The following is an 18,696-nucleotide window of genomic DNA, read 5'->3' on the forward strand; positions in this document are numbered from 1 at the left end:
TTTCGAACAGTTAGGTTTTGATGCTTTTCTAAAAGAAAATCATTATTTGAAAGACCGTTTTCAATAACTTATGAAATTCTTCATTCTTTATAAAAATAGCAAGAGTGATGAAAGATAAATATTTTATTCGTGAAAAAGCGATGTAATGTTAGTTTCAGATTTTGCAAAATTAATCCTTTACCAAACTCTTATTATTTTAAACATCTAAGCAATTTTGATCATGCATAAAATAAAACTTTTGCAGTATCCCCATTCTAGCTATAAAACATATTCTTTTTATCTTAACCGATTTGAAACAAACATGAACTATTTTTTAAGAACTACAAAATGCTACATGGTAATTACTTTTCATGCATTTTCTTAAAATTAATAATTTTCTGCGACTATGCTGCATTGCGCGTTCATTGTGGTATAGAAATATAATGATAAGTAAAATACTTATTAAAGGAATAAAATTTAAAACTGTAGGTTTTAAAATGGAGGCTTATCAAAAGGAGAGTGTATGTATTCCTGAATTGTTTCTACAAAACTTTTAACCCTAAATTGAAAGAAACATTTTAATTAAAATTTAAGACTGAATTTTGTTTCCACTTTGGGAACTAAATTATTTTTTGAAGAAAACAATCAATGCTCACTTTAAATAACGCTTTTCAGCTATCGTCGGAATTCATCGTGCTAATGGCTGTATTTCCAATTTTGAGTCTGATATACAGGGCGTTTTAAAAACTATGTGATCAACTATGTAACACTAAAAATAAATAAAATAATGAATCATAAAATACTAGTGCAAAAAAACACAGTACAAGAGAAAAAAAGGTACTGTACTCTAATTGATAAAATTTTCACATACTAGATTCGCAAAACATAACTTATGCAATCATTTCCAAAAATTTTGGTGCAAACACATTTTTGAGATTTTGTACAATAAAGAAAAAGTATATCAAGACAGGTCATATTTTATATGATAATACATAAAACCTAAATTAACTTAGGTTTCTGTTAACCAAGCCAATAACGAAGTATGTTTTCTTTTTTCTGAATGAGTCCTGAAAAAGACCATACTTTTTAGTTCAATGAAATATTGCACCCTGAGAAGTCAACAGTGGCTGACAATTACTTCCAGAACTTTGTTTCCAGTGGCTGTGGGGCGGCCCTATTAAAAACGAGGTGCAATACGTAATCGGACTGTATTTTTGTAACGATGCACTTTTGTAACGAAAGGTAACAGAATATTTTGAGAAATAGTAATGTAAAATTAACAAATTAATGCATATTAAATTTAAAAAATTCAATAATTTATTGAGATTTGCGTTAATTTTGAAAATGCTTATTTTAGTTAAATTTTGAAAACAGTTTTAAAAAAATTCTATTTGCTTCTTAAAATTTATTGCTAGCACTTTAAAAGAGCTGTGAGACATAACTTTATCAATGTTTATTTTTATCATTTGAAAAACTTTCTGGTGTTTCTAATATCAAAAATGTTAAATTTGCGATTTTTAAACACATTTTCCATCAACCGAGATTTCCGTTATCCGAGGTACTAGATGTCCCAATAAGCTCGGATAATCGAGGTTCCACTGCACATCAAAGTAAGAAAAAAAGTGAGTATATATCAAAAAGGCATTGGCATGAACTCAAGATTATGAGTTAATGAACATCAAAGCCAAATAACCCGAAAATGATGTAGAGAAATGAAACTTGTGGTGGATTTAACATTTGGTATAAGCCATCCTGACAATGTAAGTCTCACAATAAACGAACCTATGTTCGTAAAACCTATGTTTACGAAGCTGGCAAGTGTTTTGGGACACTTGAGACAATATCTACCATTCCACAAAATTTGACAAAATCGGTTAAATAGTTCCTAAGAAATCGAATTTTGAATAATGATATTTTTTTTAAATTTGATTTATCGGGAACTATTTGGCTGAAGTTTGCTTTTAATTTTATATCATAAAGATTAGTTAACTTTAAAAAATGAGAAGTGGTTTATTTGAAATGCTTGCTTTTTCTAAAATAACTTTTTTTTTTCTAATTTAACATTCAACTCTAAAAGTTAATCATTGGTAGCATCGTCTTAAGTGTACTCTGACTGCAACATGAGGTTGTATCGTCAAAAAGAACTTTCTAAATAAAGAGTTTCACACAAATATTCAGAATACATTTTAATCTACTTATTTGTTTTATTAAAATTTCTATTTTGATATTTTTCCGTGTTTCCTTATTTGACCTTTTCTGCATTTGGTGCAATGTTTGCCCGGTTGCTGGGAGAGGCTTTAATGGTCTCTCCTAAAGGACGAATGCATCAAAACTTCTCAACCAAGCTCCCGGAGTTTCTGGTGCGTCATTGTAGACGCGTGGTACAATTTCTTGTATTCCGAAATATCTATATATATATTTCTCTTACACGGCACCAAAAAAAAAGCCTCATTACAACTCCCCGAATGGCAACGTTGGAAAATCGACCAATGATTGCTGCTAAGAATGTCACATGGCAAATGTCACATGAGGTGGCTCAACATATAGCGCTTTTAAAAGCGGAAACAATAACCAGAGTGAGCATTATCAGGTTGTTCAATTCAGATTCATGCCCTAAAAACATGATAATATTTAATTTAAACTCNTATATATATATATATATATATATATATATATATATATATATATATATATATATATATATATATATATATATATATATATATATATATATATATATATATATATATATATATATATATATATATATATATATATATATATATATATATATATATATATATATATATATATATATATATATATATATATATATATATATATATATATATATATATATATATATATATATATATATATATATATATATATATATATATATATATATATATATATATATATATATATATATATATATATATATATATATATATATATATATATATATATATATATCCCTTATATATAGTGTGTATATATATATTGGTAAATAGTGTCCCTCTCCCCTTAAGAACGAATATTCAGTTAGTAACTGTGGAAAAATTATATTTTGAGAGAGTTGAAAAATTTTTACTAAGCTTTCTTCCTTCAATCGTATATACGGGCTGAGTACTCAATACAATTTAACAGTTTAAACTAAGACAATACAAGGCAATCGATAATTTTGAAGTACAAATTAGTGAAGGAAAGCACAAAGATACATCAAGGATTGCGGTGGAATTCGAAACCATTACCTGGATGTTTCAAATCGTCTGCCAGGTGAAGGAATTCTTTGTCTTCTGGATTGGGTTCAAAATGCTACCTGAGTTCAACTGCGAAGTTGAACTCAGGTAGCTGCAAACAAGAAAACTGATCGGTTGCTCAATTTCGTTTTTAAAATAAAATTAAATGGAATCATCAGCATAGGCAGTGCTGAGGTCCCAACTTTAATGTGTTCTAGTCTTTCTGATTCATGGCTTTAACTCAGAAATAAGGCAGCTAGTTTCTTTGTCAAATTTTTCTACTTTTGTTAATAAAAAGATTTTTTTTTCATCTTGCTCACAGGGCGCAGAAATATAGACGGACCACCTTGAATAACTTTTGATCTAATGATCGGATCTTCATATTCTAGGACTCAATTTTCATGGTTGAAGGGGATTACTTCAAATATGATCATTAATAAGTGCAGACGATATTTTAAGTTACGAAAACAGACACAAAAACCTACTCTCTCCAAATAAACATAGCAATTTTTCGACAGATCCAGAATTTACCCCCAAAATCTGGATCTACCACCAGCTGGAAAACATGAACTCCATTTTGGTCAGGAGAGCTATCCACAGTCGTATATTTAAAATTCGATTTTTCACGAACTATTTGACCGATTTCACTGAAATGTTGTATTTTTCCATGTTAAATTACCTTCGTTAAAATGGTATAAAAAATTGTATACATAAAAAGTCAATTTTTTTTTTACTATTATTAAATAAAATAATTAAAATAATAAATATTTACTAAATGTTTATTTTCAACAAGGATTTATCTTTGGATAATCGAATATCATAATTGCGGGCATAAATGTTTCAATCCGCTTAAAAATTTCTCGAGATATAGTGAAATACGCAAAAAGTAATATTAGCATGAATGGATCAGAACTTAGGATCTCCTCTGAACTCCTTTTAACGGAACTATGGAGACCATATTTCCCAGATTGCCACTACCCCCTTTTTTAAAGGTCACAATTATGAATGAAATATGCCACAATGTCACACTTTCATCAATAGAATAAATAGCAGGGATGTTAAAAACAGGGATGGTTTAATCCGACAGAGGTAACGTCATACTTACAAAAGTATGCAGTAAAAAGTAAAGCATTTAAATGTGATATTAGCAGAACTTTATTAACGTCGCTCCTAAAGCTGCACAATGTAGACCGGAAAATAAATACTCACGTGGCGAGTCAACAAAGAAAAAAAAAGGGGACTTGAATAAGCAACTGAGCACTCCCATCTTTATTTATTTATTTATTTTGAAATTTTTTGATTGCGCAATAAATTTTCTTGCTCGGTGGAGTCAAGTCAGGATGCTTAACTAAATTTTGTCACATTTTTACATTATTTTTTTATTGTAAAATTAATTTTTTATATCTGTAGATTATTTCCAATATGAATTTCTTTAAAAGAAATACATAATTTAACCTATGCAACAAAAAAAAGCATAAAGTGTCTACTATATAAAGAGAACCAGTCGGTAGTTGTGACCGACTCATTAGGTTTGAAGAAAAAAAGAACTACTAAAGTTACTAAAGTCTGCCAGCCACTGGCTACTAACTGAAAACTTAAATATTCATGTCAATTAAATATTCATATTCATGTTCACAATGGGCACTGGAGACGGTCTGTGAATCATTCCTGGGGTTATCTGAAGACATGCCATCACTATTTCAGTCCTCAGCAGTGGGAATAGCTTGGCCGTTTTGGTAGTAGCGAGGACCAATACCGCGCATTCTCGCTCCCATGGACTGCAGAAATATCATGTTTTGCTTTTAAAAAAAAAACTAATTAAAGACATTCTTTGAGCACTTTTGGACAAATAAGATCATTTTCGGAAAATTTGAGGCACATATTCAACATGGAACCAGTTTTAAGAGAATCGCAGCATTGTTCAAAAAATGTATAAAAATTCGCAAAATGTCCGCTCTATTGCATCTTTTATGTGGACTGTGGAAATTCCATGTTTTGGTTTTCAAAAAAATCGGTTTAAAAGACCTTCTTTGAGAACTTTTGGACAAATAAGGGCATTTTCTGAAAATTTGACGCATATATTTTAAGCAGAAACCAGTTTTAAAAGAATCGCTTTGCTCAAAAAATTTTAAAAATTCGCAAAATGTCCGCTTTATTGCATCTTTTAAGTGGACTGTGGAAATTTAATGTTTTGGTTAATAAAAAAAAAGTCTGATTTAAAGACATTCTTTGAGCACTTTTGGACAAATAAGGGCATTTTCTGAAAATTTGACGTACATCTTTTAGCATGAAACCAGTTTTAAGAGAATCGCTTTGTTCAAAAAATTTTGAAAATTTCACAAAGTGTCCGCTCTATTGCTTCTTTTGTATGAACTGTGGAAATATCATGTTTTGGTTTTTGAAAAAAATCTATTTTAAAGACCTTCTTTGAGAACTTTTGGACAAATAAAGGCATTTTCTGAAAATTTGACACACAAATTTTAACCAAAAACCAGTTTTAAGAGAATCGCTTTGTTCAAAAAATTTATAAAAATTTCACAAAGTGTCCGCTCTATTGCTTCTTTTATGTGGACTGTTCAAAATTTCATGTACTGGTTAGAAAAAAGTATGTTTTAAAGACATTCTTTGAGCACTTTTGGACAAATGTGGACATTTTCAGAAAATTTTTACGTATGTATTTAAGCATGTATATATTTCAGCATATTTAGCATGTAATAAATTACCTACCTACCTTTTTTTTTTCTTGAATGTTAGTACAAATAAATATTACGTATACTAATATATCGATATACATAAAATCAGAATAAAATTATGATTAGACCGTGTATTCTAATTAGGCAGATAAATCACATAAGTATGACCCAAATTTTTCTCACATGAGATCTTGTTTATTTTTTTATCAGGCATAAAATTAAAAAATATTATAAAGGTAAAGGTGCCTGTAAAATATTTATTCATCCGTTTTATTAAAGCTCCCTGAAATAATTACTTATAGCACTTTATTTTAACTTCCCTGCTACTATGTTTATATTTTTTAATTTTGATAACTACTTCAAATCTTCCGAATTCCAATCCAATAATTAATCATAACTAAAAGCATTCTTTCTTTATTATAAAATAATCCAAGATATTTCTTTTTTAATTAAAAATTAATAATAAACTTTTTAAATCTGTATCTAAGCTTATTAACAGTTCCGCAATAATAAATAGAAAATAATTTATATTATGCTCCCAGCGTTGGCTTGAACCTCACATAGCTTCAGATAGTTGTCTGGAAGGTAAAGGCTGCCTGTGCGTAATGCTGGCTACATTTTCCATGTCTTACCGCTGGTTTCAAAATTGTGGAGTCTTAACCTCCATCATCCCCTTGGCCCACAATGGGCTGTTGCTGAATTGCTCGTGCAAAACTAAGTCCAGTCAACTTACGCAATTAAAATTATGAGTGCAAAATTAATAAAATGATGAATACTAATGACCGTCTGACAGAGCATTAATAATAATTACGTATTTAGAATTATGTATCAGTACTAATCTTTAGATTAGTTATTATAAATAATAGCCAATTTTTCCCTTTAACCACACATTCTAAAGCAAATGTATACACATATGGAACGTTGATTTTATCTCAATGGATGAAAATGCATTTTCTCAATAATTTTCGATACACAGTTCGCCAAAAAAAAAAAAAAAAGAAAGAAAGAAAAGAAACGGACCTACTAGAATATTTTTTGATCTAATGATTGGATTTTCACTTTCTGGGACTCGATCTTGACGCCCGGTGTCTGAGAGGTAGCGCCTCGCGCTACCGTGTCCCAGGTTCGATCTTCGGGCTGGGCAAAGTTGATTCAGTCTTTCATCCCTTCAGTGGGTCGATAAATGAGTACCAAGCATGCTCGAGAACTAAACACTGGGGGTTTCGCTTTCGGCTGACCACCTAACCGGAACATCTGCTCCTGCTCCTCAAAGCCCATGCCATGGTCAAGAAAACTGAGATGGGCACAATAGGCCTTGGACCTCTATAGGCTGTCGCGCCACTGAGCTTAGTTTTTTTTTTAGGACTCGATCTTAATGGCTTAAAGGGGTGACCACGAATATACTAATTAGTTAGCACAGACAATATTTTAGTGCCGTCAGACACAAAAACGTACTTTCTCTGAATAAACATACCTTTTTTTCAGCAGATTTGGATTTCTGATTCTCGAAATGTAGGGGTAGCCGCAATTTGGAAAATATGGTCCCCACAGTTTGGTCTGGAGAATGATCCGAAGTTATGACCTCATAGTGTTAGTATGTTAATTTTATTTTTTGCGTATTTCGCTATATGTCTAGAACTTTTTAGGTGAATTAAAACATTTTTGCCCACAATTATAAATTCTTTTATCCAAAGATAATTCCTAACAAAAAATAAATTTCGGTAAATATTTATTATTTTATTTAAACCAATCGGAAAAATTTTGAATTGTTTGGTATTTATTTTTTTACATCATTTTGAAAAATATAATTTTGCATGGTAAAATGCAAAACTTGTGTGAAATCGGTTGAATAGTTCCTGAGAAATCGAATTTTAAAAATACAATTTTTTTTAATTCAATTTTTTAGTAGCTATTAACCGATTTCGCACAAGTTTTGCTACTCTAATTTTTTAAAAACTGGCTCATGTAACCACGAATAAATACTTCTTAATACTTTCTCATGCTTAAAAAATATATTTGGCAACCGATATTTGGCAAACCATTTCTGAAACGCCATTAAATAATAGGCAACGCAATTTGATAACAGTTGAAATTTAAAAATTAGGGGAACTTTTCTTAAATGCCTGCGCGTTTAAATCTCTTTTAAAATTTCTCATTCTATATTTAGTCATTACGTATTCAGAGAATCTTATAAGATTCTGCGAATACTTCATTATTAAAAGTGTGCATGTAATTAATTCCAGAGAATCTGCTGCAGAGACCAATTTTTATAAAATCTTTTATTTTTATTATTGTAAAAAACATAAATTCTACTCTGATTAGCACAAAGCGAAATTGCAGGTAGTATTATTATCATAGGCAAAAATACGCACTATGAAGGGTGAAAATTGCCACATAAGCCTAATTTTTTTCATCAAGAGACAGTCGTTTGGCCACTAGGCGCTTGGACTAAGGGCTCTTCCTCTCCACTTGACTAAAAAAAATGGTTATATGGCCCAAAGCATAGATGGTCAAAATGCAAAGTAGTCATAGTAACCACAATATTCACTGTTTATATTATTTCCCCATATCGAAATGGGCTGCAGGTGGCGTAGAGCAGAACTCTTTTCCTATGGCAACACTTCACATGCTTTCCCCATTAGCGTGTCGAAAGTCATAGAGGAAGGAAGTACGCTAGATCTCTCTTGATTTTCACATAGATTAAAATCTTTTCACTTAAAAAACTATATGGAACTGAAAACTACACTAAACATAGTTCTAAAGAAAAGTATCATAGAAATTTTAAAAAATATTTTTATTAAATAAAAGGGGAAAATATTTAGAAAAGGGAAATTATCGTAGTACATTCCTATAAAACTGAAAAGAGGAGGAGAGGGAAGGGAGAAGGGCTAAAGGCATGAAACCAGTCTCTCCCCAGATGGCGTATTCGAGTGGTGCGATCGCGAATTTTGCAACATCTGAATCTTTGATGCCATTTTAGCACATTTTTTTCATTTTTAAATTTACTATTATGAGGTAGAATATGCATTAAAAATTTTTGAAAGCTCAAAAAAATTTTATGAATCACTAAATAAATTTTTTCAGATTTTTGCTGCAGTAAGCTTTGTTGTGATCACCCTTTTATTTATTACTTCCTTAATTTATGTAACTAGTTAATAATGAGAGCAGGATATCACAAGAATTCCTCGACATTATTAAAAAAATCATTCTAACTCTAGGTAGCACTCTTTACCATGTGATTGAAAGCTCGAAAACTGATTACTGTAGAGGGCGCTACTATACTCAAAATATTTCAACAGCATAAATGCAGTTAATTGTAACAAAGGTGTACTTTACAATTTTAAAATTGGCAATGGTGACTTTTAATACACAACAAGACATCAAAACTGAAAGCTGTCTGATTGTCTTTAAATTTTAATGGGATATTTATTTTAATGTTGAGAAATTTTTCATTGATTGCACATGTAATGCTGTACAAATATCAGAAATATCATATTTTTATTTGAAACGGAAACTCTATATAACATTGTCTAAAAACAGTTGCAGTTTATGAACTCAAAGCTCTTTTAATTACAACCATTTACTTAATTACTTTTTTAGTTTAAATATGCTATAAAGTATATTTGAATTATTTTCCTAAAAATTATTAGAACATGTTTTTTAATTGTTTTAGTTTATGTGCAGTACTAGGTTAAGCGTTACCGCTTATAAATTTTAAAAAAATGTTTGAAATATCAAATACTAGTAGTAAAGACCTGTTTTTGGAACAGGCTAAAGCTGCTAGATTAGAAAGAGCTTTAGAGAAAAAACGTGAACAAGCAACTTTAATAATACAAGTAAGACGAATATTTTGTTTTCTTTGCATATTGCTTTAGAAATTAAAAATCTTCAAATAATTTCCTTTTGCAAAGCTTTTCTTTTGTCGTTAATGATCCTTGTTTGTAAACAGTTATAAATTGAAGAATAATTCCTTTTGTATAAGTAGTAATATATTTAAGTAAGCAGCAATAAGTTAGACAAAAAGATTTAACTCGTACTACATTGACTAGCATAATAGAATAGTTCACCTAAGAACTATTCATGATTTTCTTACTTATCTTGAATGTTTCCCTCATCAAATTTAGGGATTAAGTTATTCAGAAATTTAATCATATTTTAGTACCAGTAACTGTTAACACCTATCTTCACCAAGCGGCCAAAGGGTTTTTTAACTTACAAAACTTTTTTAAAAATGTGTATTGTTTTACCTGCTGGTGACTGCAAGTTATACCTTTCAAGTTGGTCCCCTTCAGCGATATTTTTTTCTTTAGTTTCTAAAGGATCATTGTACAGAAGTTGCCAAAACTTGGCAATTATTTTTGCGTAGGTACTGATATGAAAATCTTACCTCAAGTTTTCATAAGTAATAATAATAAATAAGCATTCTTATATCTCATTTCTTGCCTTCTTTTTCAAAGATATTATAGTTAATCTTATCTTTTTTTTTCATGCGGAGGAAAAAGTTACTTATAACTTGTGTTAACCTATAAATTCCTACTTTTCTTTTCTATAGTTGACTTAATTTGTTTTTAAAAATTCTGCAATTTTCAATTTTGTCAATTCAATTTTGTTCAATTTTTATTTTAAAAAAATGCCCAATTAAATAGATTGAAGTATCACTAAAAAAAAAAAAAAATTGTTAAAGTAACTGATTTATTCATCTTATATTGATAAAAAACTCAATTATGATTGTTTGAAATGTGAACAGTATAGCAGTAATTCTGCTTATGCTATGTAGGGCATCAAATATACAACCAAATCATTCGGGGGATGCAAAAAAAATTTTATAATGAGTCCACTGGGACTCGTTATTCTCACTTTAAATGGCTTGAAAAATATTTGTGAAATTTAATAGATGTATTTATCATAAAAAAATAAATGGTAACCAATATTCAGTGAAAATAATATTTTATTCTATTATGTTTCTTCATGGATCATTTCAGATAATTTGTTGTTATTCTGAATCTATGCTAAAGCAGATTTTTCATTTTTTAACAAACTGGTATCATACACAAAGTTAGATAAAATGAAAAGCTTACTGCGAACACAAATTCTCAATTTAATAACTTCCTGCGAGCATTTCATTAAATTTTGTAAGTACTAACCCTTTTGTGGTGACCTCATTTTGGTGAAATTTGTATAAAAATCATGGATTTTTTTAAAATATATTATGGAATTCCATATTGATTCATTCCACAGAGATATGTTTGATCAAAAACCTAGAAAGCTAAAAATAGGAATCGAAATATTTCATTTACAAAAACACTTTTTAAATCATTGATAAAATACCAAAATTTACAGCATGGAAAAAGTGTATGTAGGAAGCATTTATCCACAGAATGTTAGTTACACTTTAATAAAACTATTCGTGCGAGATTTTATTTATATAAATTGTGTGAATATGAATCTTGATTTTGTGATTTTTACATCATATGAATCTCGAATTTAATTTTTGAAATCCTGTGGATACTATTCTCGATGTTTGATTTTATAATCGCTTTAATATGAATCTCTTGTTTTGATTTTCAAATCTTGTGAATAGAAATTCCGATGAATAATTTTTAAGTCATATGAACATGAATCATGAGAGTGGCTTTTAAATAACGTGCATACAAAACGCAATATTTGATATAAAATCATGAAAATCTGAAAAATTATGCTCATTTATTAAGCGTGTAAAAAGGAATCGCAAAGTGTGATTTTAAATTATGTGAATGTTATTTGAAATCGCTCTTGCATTGGTAGGAAAAAGGGTAAAAATTAGTCTTTTTTTTCTTTCAGAAATTTAAAAAAAAAAAAAATTTTTTTTTGAAGAGGCATTTGTTTTTCTTTTTTAATAATGGTAAAAAAATTTCCACAAACCGTGTTCATGTATATTATTCAGGTCTGATCAGACATGCTACTCAAATGTCAGTGATTTCGATTTATTATCCTACTTATAGCAAAATACTATTTTAAAATATCTAATCAGCACTGTGAATTAGTACAATTCAAAAAGAATCTAGTTTATTGAAATTAACTTATAAAAATATCACTTGATTTGGATCTTATAAGGACAATTAATTGGCAATTTTTGTTTTAATTCTTTGTTGAATAATTACTGAATCAATTACTAATTTTAAAATATTTTTCTTAATCATACAGTACTCATCTCATTTATATACTTATACCTTTATATAGGAGATTTAAATTATTTTAAGTACAGATCTCTGTTCATTAAAAGAAGTCCTGAATTATATTGACCCATTTTTCCAATGTCTACTGGAATAACACTGCTCATTAAAATCTTTTTCAAACCAGAGCCACTAGAACAATGAAAACCTGTGTGTGCAGTTGTACCCACTGATTTTACTTCTACTTTTGTAGCACTGTATTTTATTGCCTTTTTTTAGCTTCTTTTTTAAGAAAAAAAAAATCTCAATTGTATCAGTAATTTTGCATTTTTTTATTGAAAATTTAAATACTTTTGAACTTCTGTTATATTTTTTACTGCACTGAGAGATTATTTTTTTAGGCATATACTAGAGGCTACATATCTAGAAAGACCTTAAAGCAGAATGTCAAAAAAGAATTTGATGAAACCTTTCTTGAATTCACTGAAAGTAACAAGTTACCACCAGGTATGTTTGTATTGAGTTTTTATAAATATATCTATATTTTATATTCTGGGGTATAAGTTTACATTTCAAAACCCAAAATTTTTATATATTAGGTGTCAAATTAGGCACCGGTAATAATGTCAAAAATTTGCTAATCGTAAAATATCGATACATTATAAACAATGAGATGGATGTGAATAACTCTGTATCAATTTACTTTTACAAATTACTTTCAAAAACTTTTTTTAATATGTTATATACAATTGAATTTGAATTTCCTCTTCTTATATTTTCTTTAAAGAGAAAGATTTTTTTTTTAGAAACACTATATTTTGAAATACATTCAGAAAAAAATGAGAACGAGGAAAGTTATAGAGTATTAATTATTATTATTATTAATGTGTATTTCTAACATAATAACACGATGAAAACTTTTTTTAAAAAATACCATCAAGCTACAAATTTAAAGATTCCAGAAAATCACATGTGTCGAATTCAATAACCTTAGCAGTATCGTCATACGGATCCCACTCTGCCATGAATTATATTTCATTCTCATCTGTTGAGTTTCTCAAAACATCTTCGTCACCACTAGCCAAAGATTTCAACACATCACTCTTTTTAAAACATTTTTCAATAACACATGAATCCACATTTTGCCATGCATCTATACTCCGTAGCAAGTTAAGAAAAGACCATTGCAGTATAGGATTTAAGTAATCATCCACGGTTGCATGTAGTTATGTTTTATTTAGCCATAATTATATAATTATGCTTTCAGAACAATGTAAAATCTTTTAAAAATTGAACTGGTCAGACAGAAATTTAATTATTGCTGTTTTTTATAAGCAAAATGAAGGACATGTTACGTAGTTTCAAGAGTTGGCAGTGTTGATTTTCGTTCACGCTTGGAGCTTCACGCCCATTTAGCGTACGTTTTGATGCAAACAGGTTCTCACCATGGGGATAATGGTTTTTCTTAACTTGCAGCAGAATATAGTATAATTTGACACATGATATCTATGGGAATAATAATCGACTTATAGACAGCGGTTGACCTAATACACCACCCAGCATACCAGATATTTGCTGTCTTGTAATTTTTTATATGTTAATGTTATTATTACATTGGTATTATTAATTGCCAATTTAAAAAGACCAAACCCAAAGTTTGAATTAAATTAGTCAAATAGTTTTGAAAAAATGAAAATTTAGAAATTTTATTTTTATTACTCTGAAATTATTTGATTGATTTCACTCAAATTTGGTAATTTAAAATAACATACTTTAAACATGTTCAGTATTCTGTTAAAATAACATGAAATAATAAAAAAATTTCAGATAAAATGCTATTTATTATCATTACATGATTTGTAAAAAGAAGCAGATTTGTTTCTCTTAAGTATTTTTAAACATTTGTTCTTTATATAGTCATAGATATGTACAAAGTGATAAGGAAACTGATATTTGTCATCAGTGAAGACGTCTGTGATAGAGAGGTGATTATTTTGAATATCAAAATATTTTAAATTGAAATGTATTTACAGTTGAGTCCCGATAATCTGATTCCCTACTAGTGCAAGGAATGAAGCATATTTGATAAAATTGAAAATAATCAATCAAAATGTTTGGTAAAATCAATATGAAATGTGACATTGTGTACAAAATACAATATCTGAAAAGTGCGAAATAATGTTGCATTGTAAAGTTATGAATCACAGAATTCTAACATACATTTCTTTTCAGATAAAAATTTTTTAAAATATCCAATTTTTATTTGCACGCAAAATAATAAAACCAAAAATGCACAGACTAGAATTTCTGACATGAAAAATTTTATGTTATATGTCAATATTCAGCAATGAAAAGGTTATCACTCAACTTAACTATAACTAACGTAACCAAATATAAACTCATTATTAACACTAAAACAAAGCATTAAAATGGCTACTCTTTTTTATATAGAACCATGAATGATCAGTTTTCTTACTGATCAAAGAGGAAATAAGTTTTCTGTTCACGTCAAAATTAAGAGTTTTTCCCAGAGTAGTGAAATTCGAGTTCGCGTTAAAAGTACTTTGAAGCATTAAATGCTTATTCAATTTGACGGGGAATTAGAAATTTGTTCACATTAAAGAAATTCATTTAAAGCGTGTTCACCTTAATGAGGTTCGACTGTATTTAAAAGGCTGGGGACTACAAAAATGCAAAATTTTTAGATTCCAGAATCAATTTTTAGGATCCTACATGTTGTAAAAATTTTTTTATCATACAGCATTTTGCTTTTATACTAAATTTTACTAAAATGTTGGGCACCAGCTACAGTTGTTTAGTTCCCGTGGTAACTAGGTGTGCAGGATTTGTAGACGTCTGGTTATAGCTAATTTTTTTTGGATGATAGTGTGATCTACCTAAACTGAGTTTTCAGTAATCAGATAGTGATAAGCTAGATTAAATCAGATTATCAGGGCTCTGTTATATTTTTATTGCAATAAAACTAAATTGTTTTAATGGTTTCATTTTAGAGATTTGAAAAAGTTTGCAAATATATCATTGCTAGTCTTGATAGTGACTCTTTAAAGGTAAAACAACCGTTATTATTAAAATTCTATTGTTGCGTAAATGATTATTTAGATTAAACTTATAATAATTAAAACTTTTAATAAAAAGTGTTAAATACTGTTTTTAGCTTCATTTTTGTTTTATGAATTATTTTTGAGTGTACATTTATTTAACATAACACTTATTATTCTAACACTCCTGTTCTACAAGCCCAGATTAAATGCTTTTCTTTCACTGAACAAAAATATATAATGAAACACACTGTTTCTCTACACTGCAACTTGAAAAAAACTCATTTTCTCTGCAGAAAAGCCTGCAGGTTGTAAGAAGACTGTGGATTAATCAAGTTATTAGTGTATACCTTATTTGTTATGAAAATAAAAGTACATTTATTTTTATCTTAAGATATTTTGTTTTAAAAATATTGGTTTTAGGATTCTTCCTTGCTTTTTAATTATTAATTTATGAATACGATTTTTTTAGCTTTCATGTATCTTTTATTCTCTAAGATAATGCTTAAAAAATTGATAATTTTGTTTAAAAGTGTAAAATATATCATTGATTTGAATTAAAGAACTGGTAAGAACCTGTAAGTTTTAATTTTACTAATATATGAGATGTACTGTAAGTTCACCTTAAAATATTTTGCAATATAATAAGAATAAGCTTTACGGGATCTTTTTATGAATTTTACAAAGTATAAAAGTAAAAAACCTGTCTAATTTCTCGTATTTCTTGCCTTAATGCTTTCTTTAAAACACTTAGGTTTTGGTTTATTTTTTAATCTTTCTGAACTTGTCTGAATTTTATATAGAATGCATCATGTATATTTTGCGAATGACATTCTGATGTCTTAGGTGAAAAAAACTTTTAAGTGATTAGATGTATTAGATAATTATGTTCAAAATATTCTTAAATATCCATATCTATTTATAGTATTATTTATTTGCAGAAAAGCTATATTGCTGTTGCTTTCAACAAGGATCTGGCAGTTGGATGGATTCATCACATAAAAATTGTATTATGGCAATGTTGTGTATACCTGAAATCTTTAAAGGTAAAATATTGTTCATGTTTTAAAATTATTTTTGTATAATAACAGAAAATTTAATATATTCTTGTTTTGTAATAATCATATCAGGAATTTGATAAGCAATTATCTATTAGGGATCAAGTTTCAACTCAAAGTTTCAAATTCTTGAATAAAATTAATATTATCAGAATAAATGTTAGATAAAATTACTGCTTCGATTCTCATCATATGCTTTTCTATTTCTTCATGATACAGCACAGTACCATCAAAATGCAACTGATAATCATTAGATGATGTTACGTTAAACAAAATATATTAATGTAGTGTGTAAAAAAAGATGGAGGTTTTTGGAGAATTAGGATTAATTTATTTAGAGTTAAGTAAACTACAGTAGGGAATCGATTGGGACCATCGCTATTCCGGATAACTGATTTTTCCGGCTTTTTGAATCGCTATAAAAAGCCGTTGTTTTTTATTGTTAAACACAACTAAAAAAAAAAAATTTGGAAATCTTAAAAAGAAGAACAAATGATGAAGTAATACACTAATGATTATTTCCAAAATGATGGTAAGGTAAACATGTTTCAAAAAAGAAAGAAAAATCCTAAAATCTTATGAGGAAAAAAATATTTTTTTGAAAATAGCAGGAAAATTTATTGAATTTCATTCCGGTTTTTTGGTTTTCCGGCTTTCTGAATTCCGGATAACGGGTTCTGTACTGTATATTAAGAAAAGATATAGTAAATTTAATAAAAGCAAAAAGAATACAATGGCTCCGACATCTGGAACGAATGGGTGAGGAAAGAGCAACAAAGAAACTTTATAAAGGAAAACGAGAGGGAAATAGAAAGATCGGACACCCTAGAAAACGATGGCTTGAGGAGGTGGAAAGAGGTCTAAAAAAATTTAAAATCAAAAATTGGAGGATAAAGGCCAAGGACACAAAAGTGGAGTTGTGTGATAAAGGAGGCCAAAGTCCTTCATGGCCTGTAGAGTCAAGGATTAAGTAAGTGTGCAAAAATAGAAATAAAAACATGTTATTGAAGACTCAAATATCATTTAAATTATTCCTTTGATTTATAAGTATTTATTTTTGCACGAGGTTTCGAATTTTGTGAACAAAATTATATCTTAAAATTTTGATGTTGTCATTCTTCGCTGAACTTACATCTCTATTTTATATCAAAGTATTTCATTATAAATGAAATGATTACAAATCTCAAATTAAGCTGTATATTTTATTCTTTTCCTATTTTTAAATATTCATGTTACTTCAGTCTTCATCAATGAAAATATATATCTGTTGCAAAAGTAATGATATAACTATTTATAGTTTTGTTGCTAGATTTGATTGGTAACTCAATAAAAAAAATGACCGAAAAAACTCTTTGTTCTCTATAACTTTTTTCATAAAATGAAATTGAAGTATACAACTTCAGTTATGTGATTTATTTATATTTTGTTTATGTATTTTAGCCTGAATGGTCTCAAGATGCAAAAGCCATGATGTTGTTCCTTCATATGCTTGTTTCATTTACCAGCATTGGAACGTGGAAAGTACTCAATAATAAACAAGGTATTTGTTTTAAATTTTCATGTTTGAAAAAAAATTTAAATAGTTCGTCTTATAATTTTTTTTTTTCAGTTTTATTCAATAAAGAAAAAATGTTTGAGTAGTTTGTATTAGTATAGTAATTTGATTCCTTCCTTTAAATTATGTATTTGAGAATAGTTATTTTAAAATAGCTTAAAAAATATTTCAATTTTTATCTTAATTTCAAAAAATAACTCAATAAATAAATAAACATATTACCTAGGTTTTGCAAAAAAAATAATTATTAAGATACAAATCCATCTGGGAGTATAATTAGTAAATTTTTATTTTATTTTTCTAGACTTAATGTTTATTATCAAATTTTAATATCAAAATTAACTTGTGATTGATCTTTTTAGTCTTGTTTTTTCCTCTTAATTTAAGCAATTATGTGTTACAAAAATTATTAATTGTACTTATTATTAAAGGTTTATGATACAGTCTTATTTAAGAAGTTAATATAGACATCAGGCATATATTTAGCTACATATATGCTTAACTATTTATTTAAATCATTATTTTTTTCCATTGTTATATGAATATTTTAAACTACTTGTGCAGCATTTTTCTTACTTTTCTATTATATTTTTAATTTAGGAGAAGCATTAAAACCTGCAATGAACCAACTATGTGCTAACATTATGGGCTTTTTAGTTTCTAAAGGGCTTTATAGTATACTTCAAACTGTTTTGCTGAGAGGTTTAGTTCGAGTAAAACCATGTTTAAAGCGAGCTACTCTTTTAGCTATCACTAATATATCAACTCGGTAAGAATATGACTTTCTGTGTATTAAGTAATTATTTTGATTGTAAAGTGATACTTTGTTTTCATGAATTCACATTTATGTGAAAATGAAAATTTCTGCTGCCTTGTTTTACTTTTTACAAATTGATACTCTCTTACAGATACAAGAATTATAATACTCAAATTATGAATTTTTTTTAATTTTTTTTTT

The 18,696-nt window shown here is 28.3% G+C and overlaps 1 protein-coding gene across 1 annotated transcript in view; it reads left to right on the forward strand.

The window, feature by feature from the left end:
• Window positions 1–9,192: 9,192 nt before the first annotated feature.
• The window catches only part of LOC107450776 (ubiquitin-protein ligase E3B), a 32,536-nt gene continuing 23,032 nt past the window's right edge, over window positions 9,193–18,696 (forward strand). The window contains exons 1-7 of the mRNA XM_043042361.2: window positions 9,193–9,750; window positions 12,468–12,573; window positions 13,984–14,051; window positions 15,078–15,134; window positions 16,067–16,171; window positions 17,624–17,723; window positions 18,339–18,507. Coding sequence (XP_042898295.1) covers window positions 9,637–9,750; window positions 12,468–12,573; window positions 13,984–14,051; window positions 15,078–15,134; window positions 16,067–16,171; window positions 17,624–17,723; window positions 18,339–18,507 — 719 coding nt within the window. The 5' untranslated portion in view covers window positions 9,193–9,636. The remainder of the gene's footprint in view (window positions 9,751–12,467; window positions 12,574–13,983; window positions 14,052–15,077; window positions 15,135–16,066; window positions 16,172–17,623; window positions 17,724–18,338; window positions 18,508–18,696) is intronic.

The sequence above is a fragment of the Parasteatoda tepidariorum genome, chromosome 8 (genome assembly GCF_043381705.1).
Source record: "Parasteatoda tepidariorum isolate YZ-2023 chromosome 8, CAS_Ptep_4.0, whole genome shotgun sequence".
Lineage (NCBI taxonomy): Eukaryota > Metazoa > Arthropoda > Arachnida > Araneae > Theridiidae > Parasteatoda > Parasteatoda tepidariorum.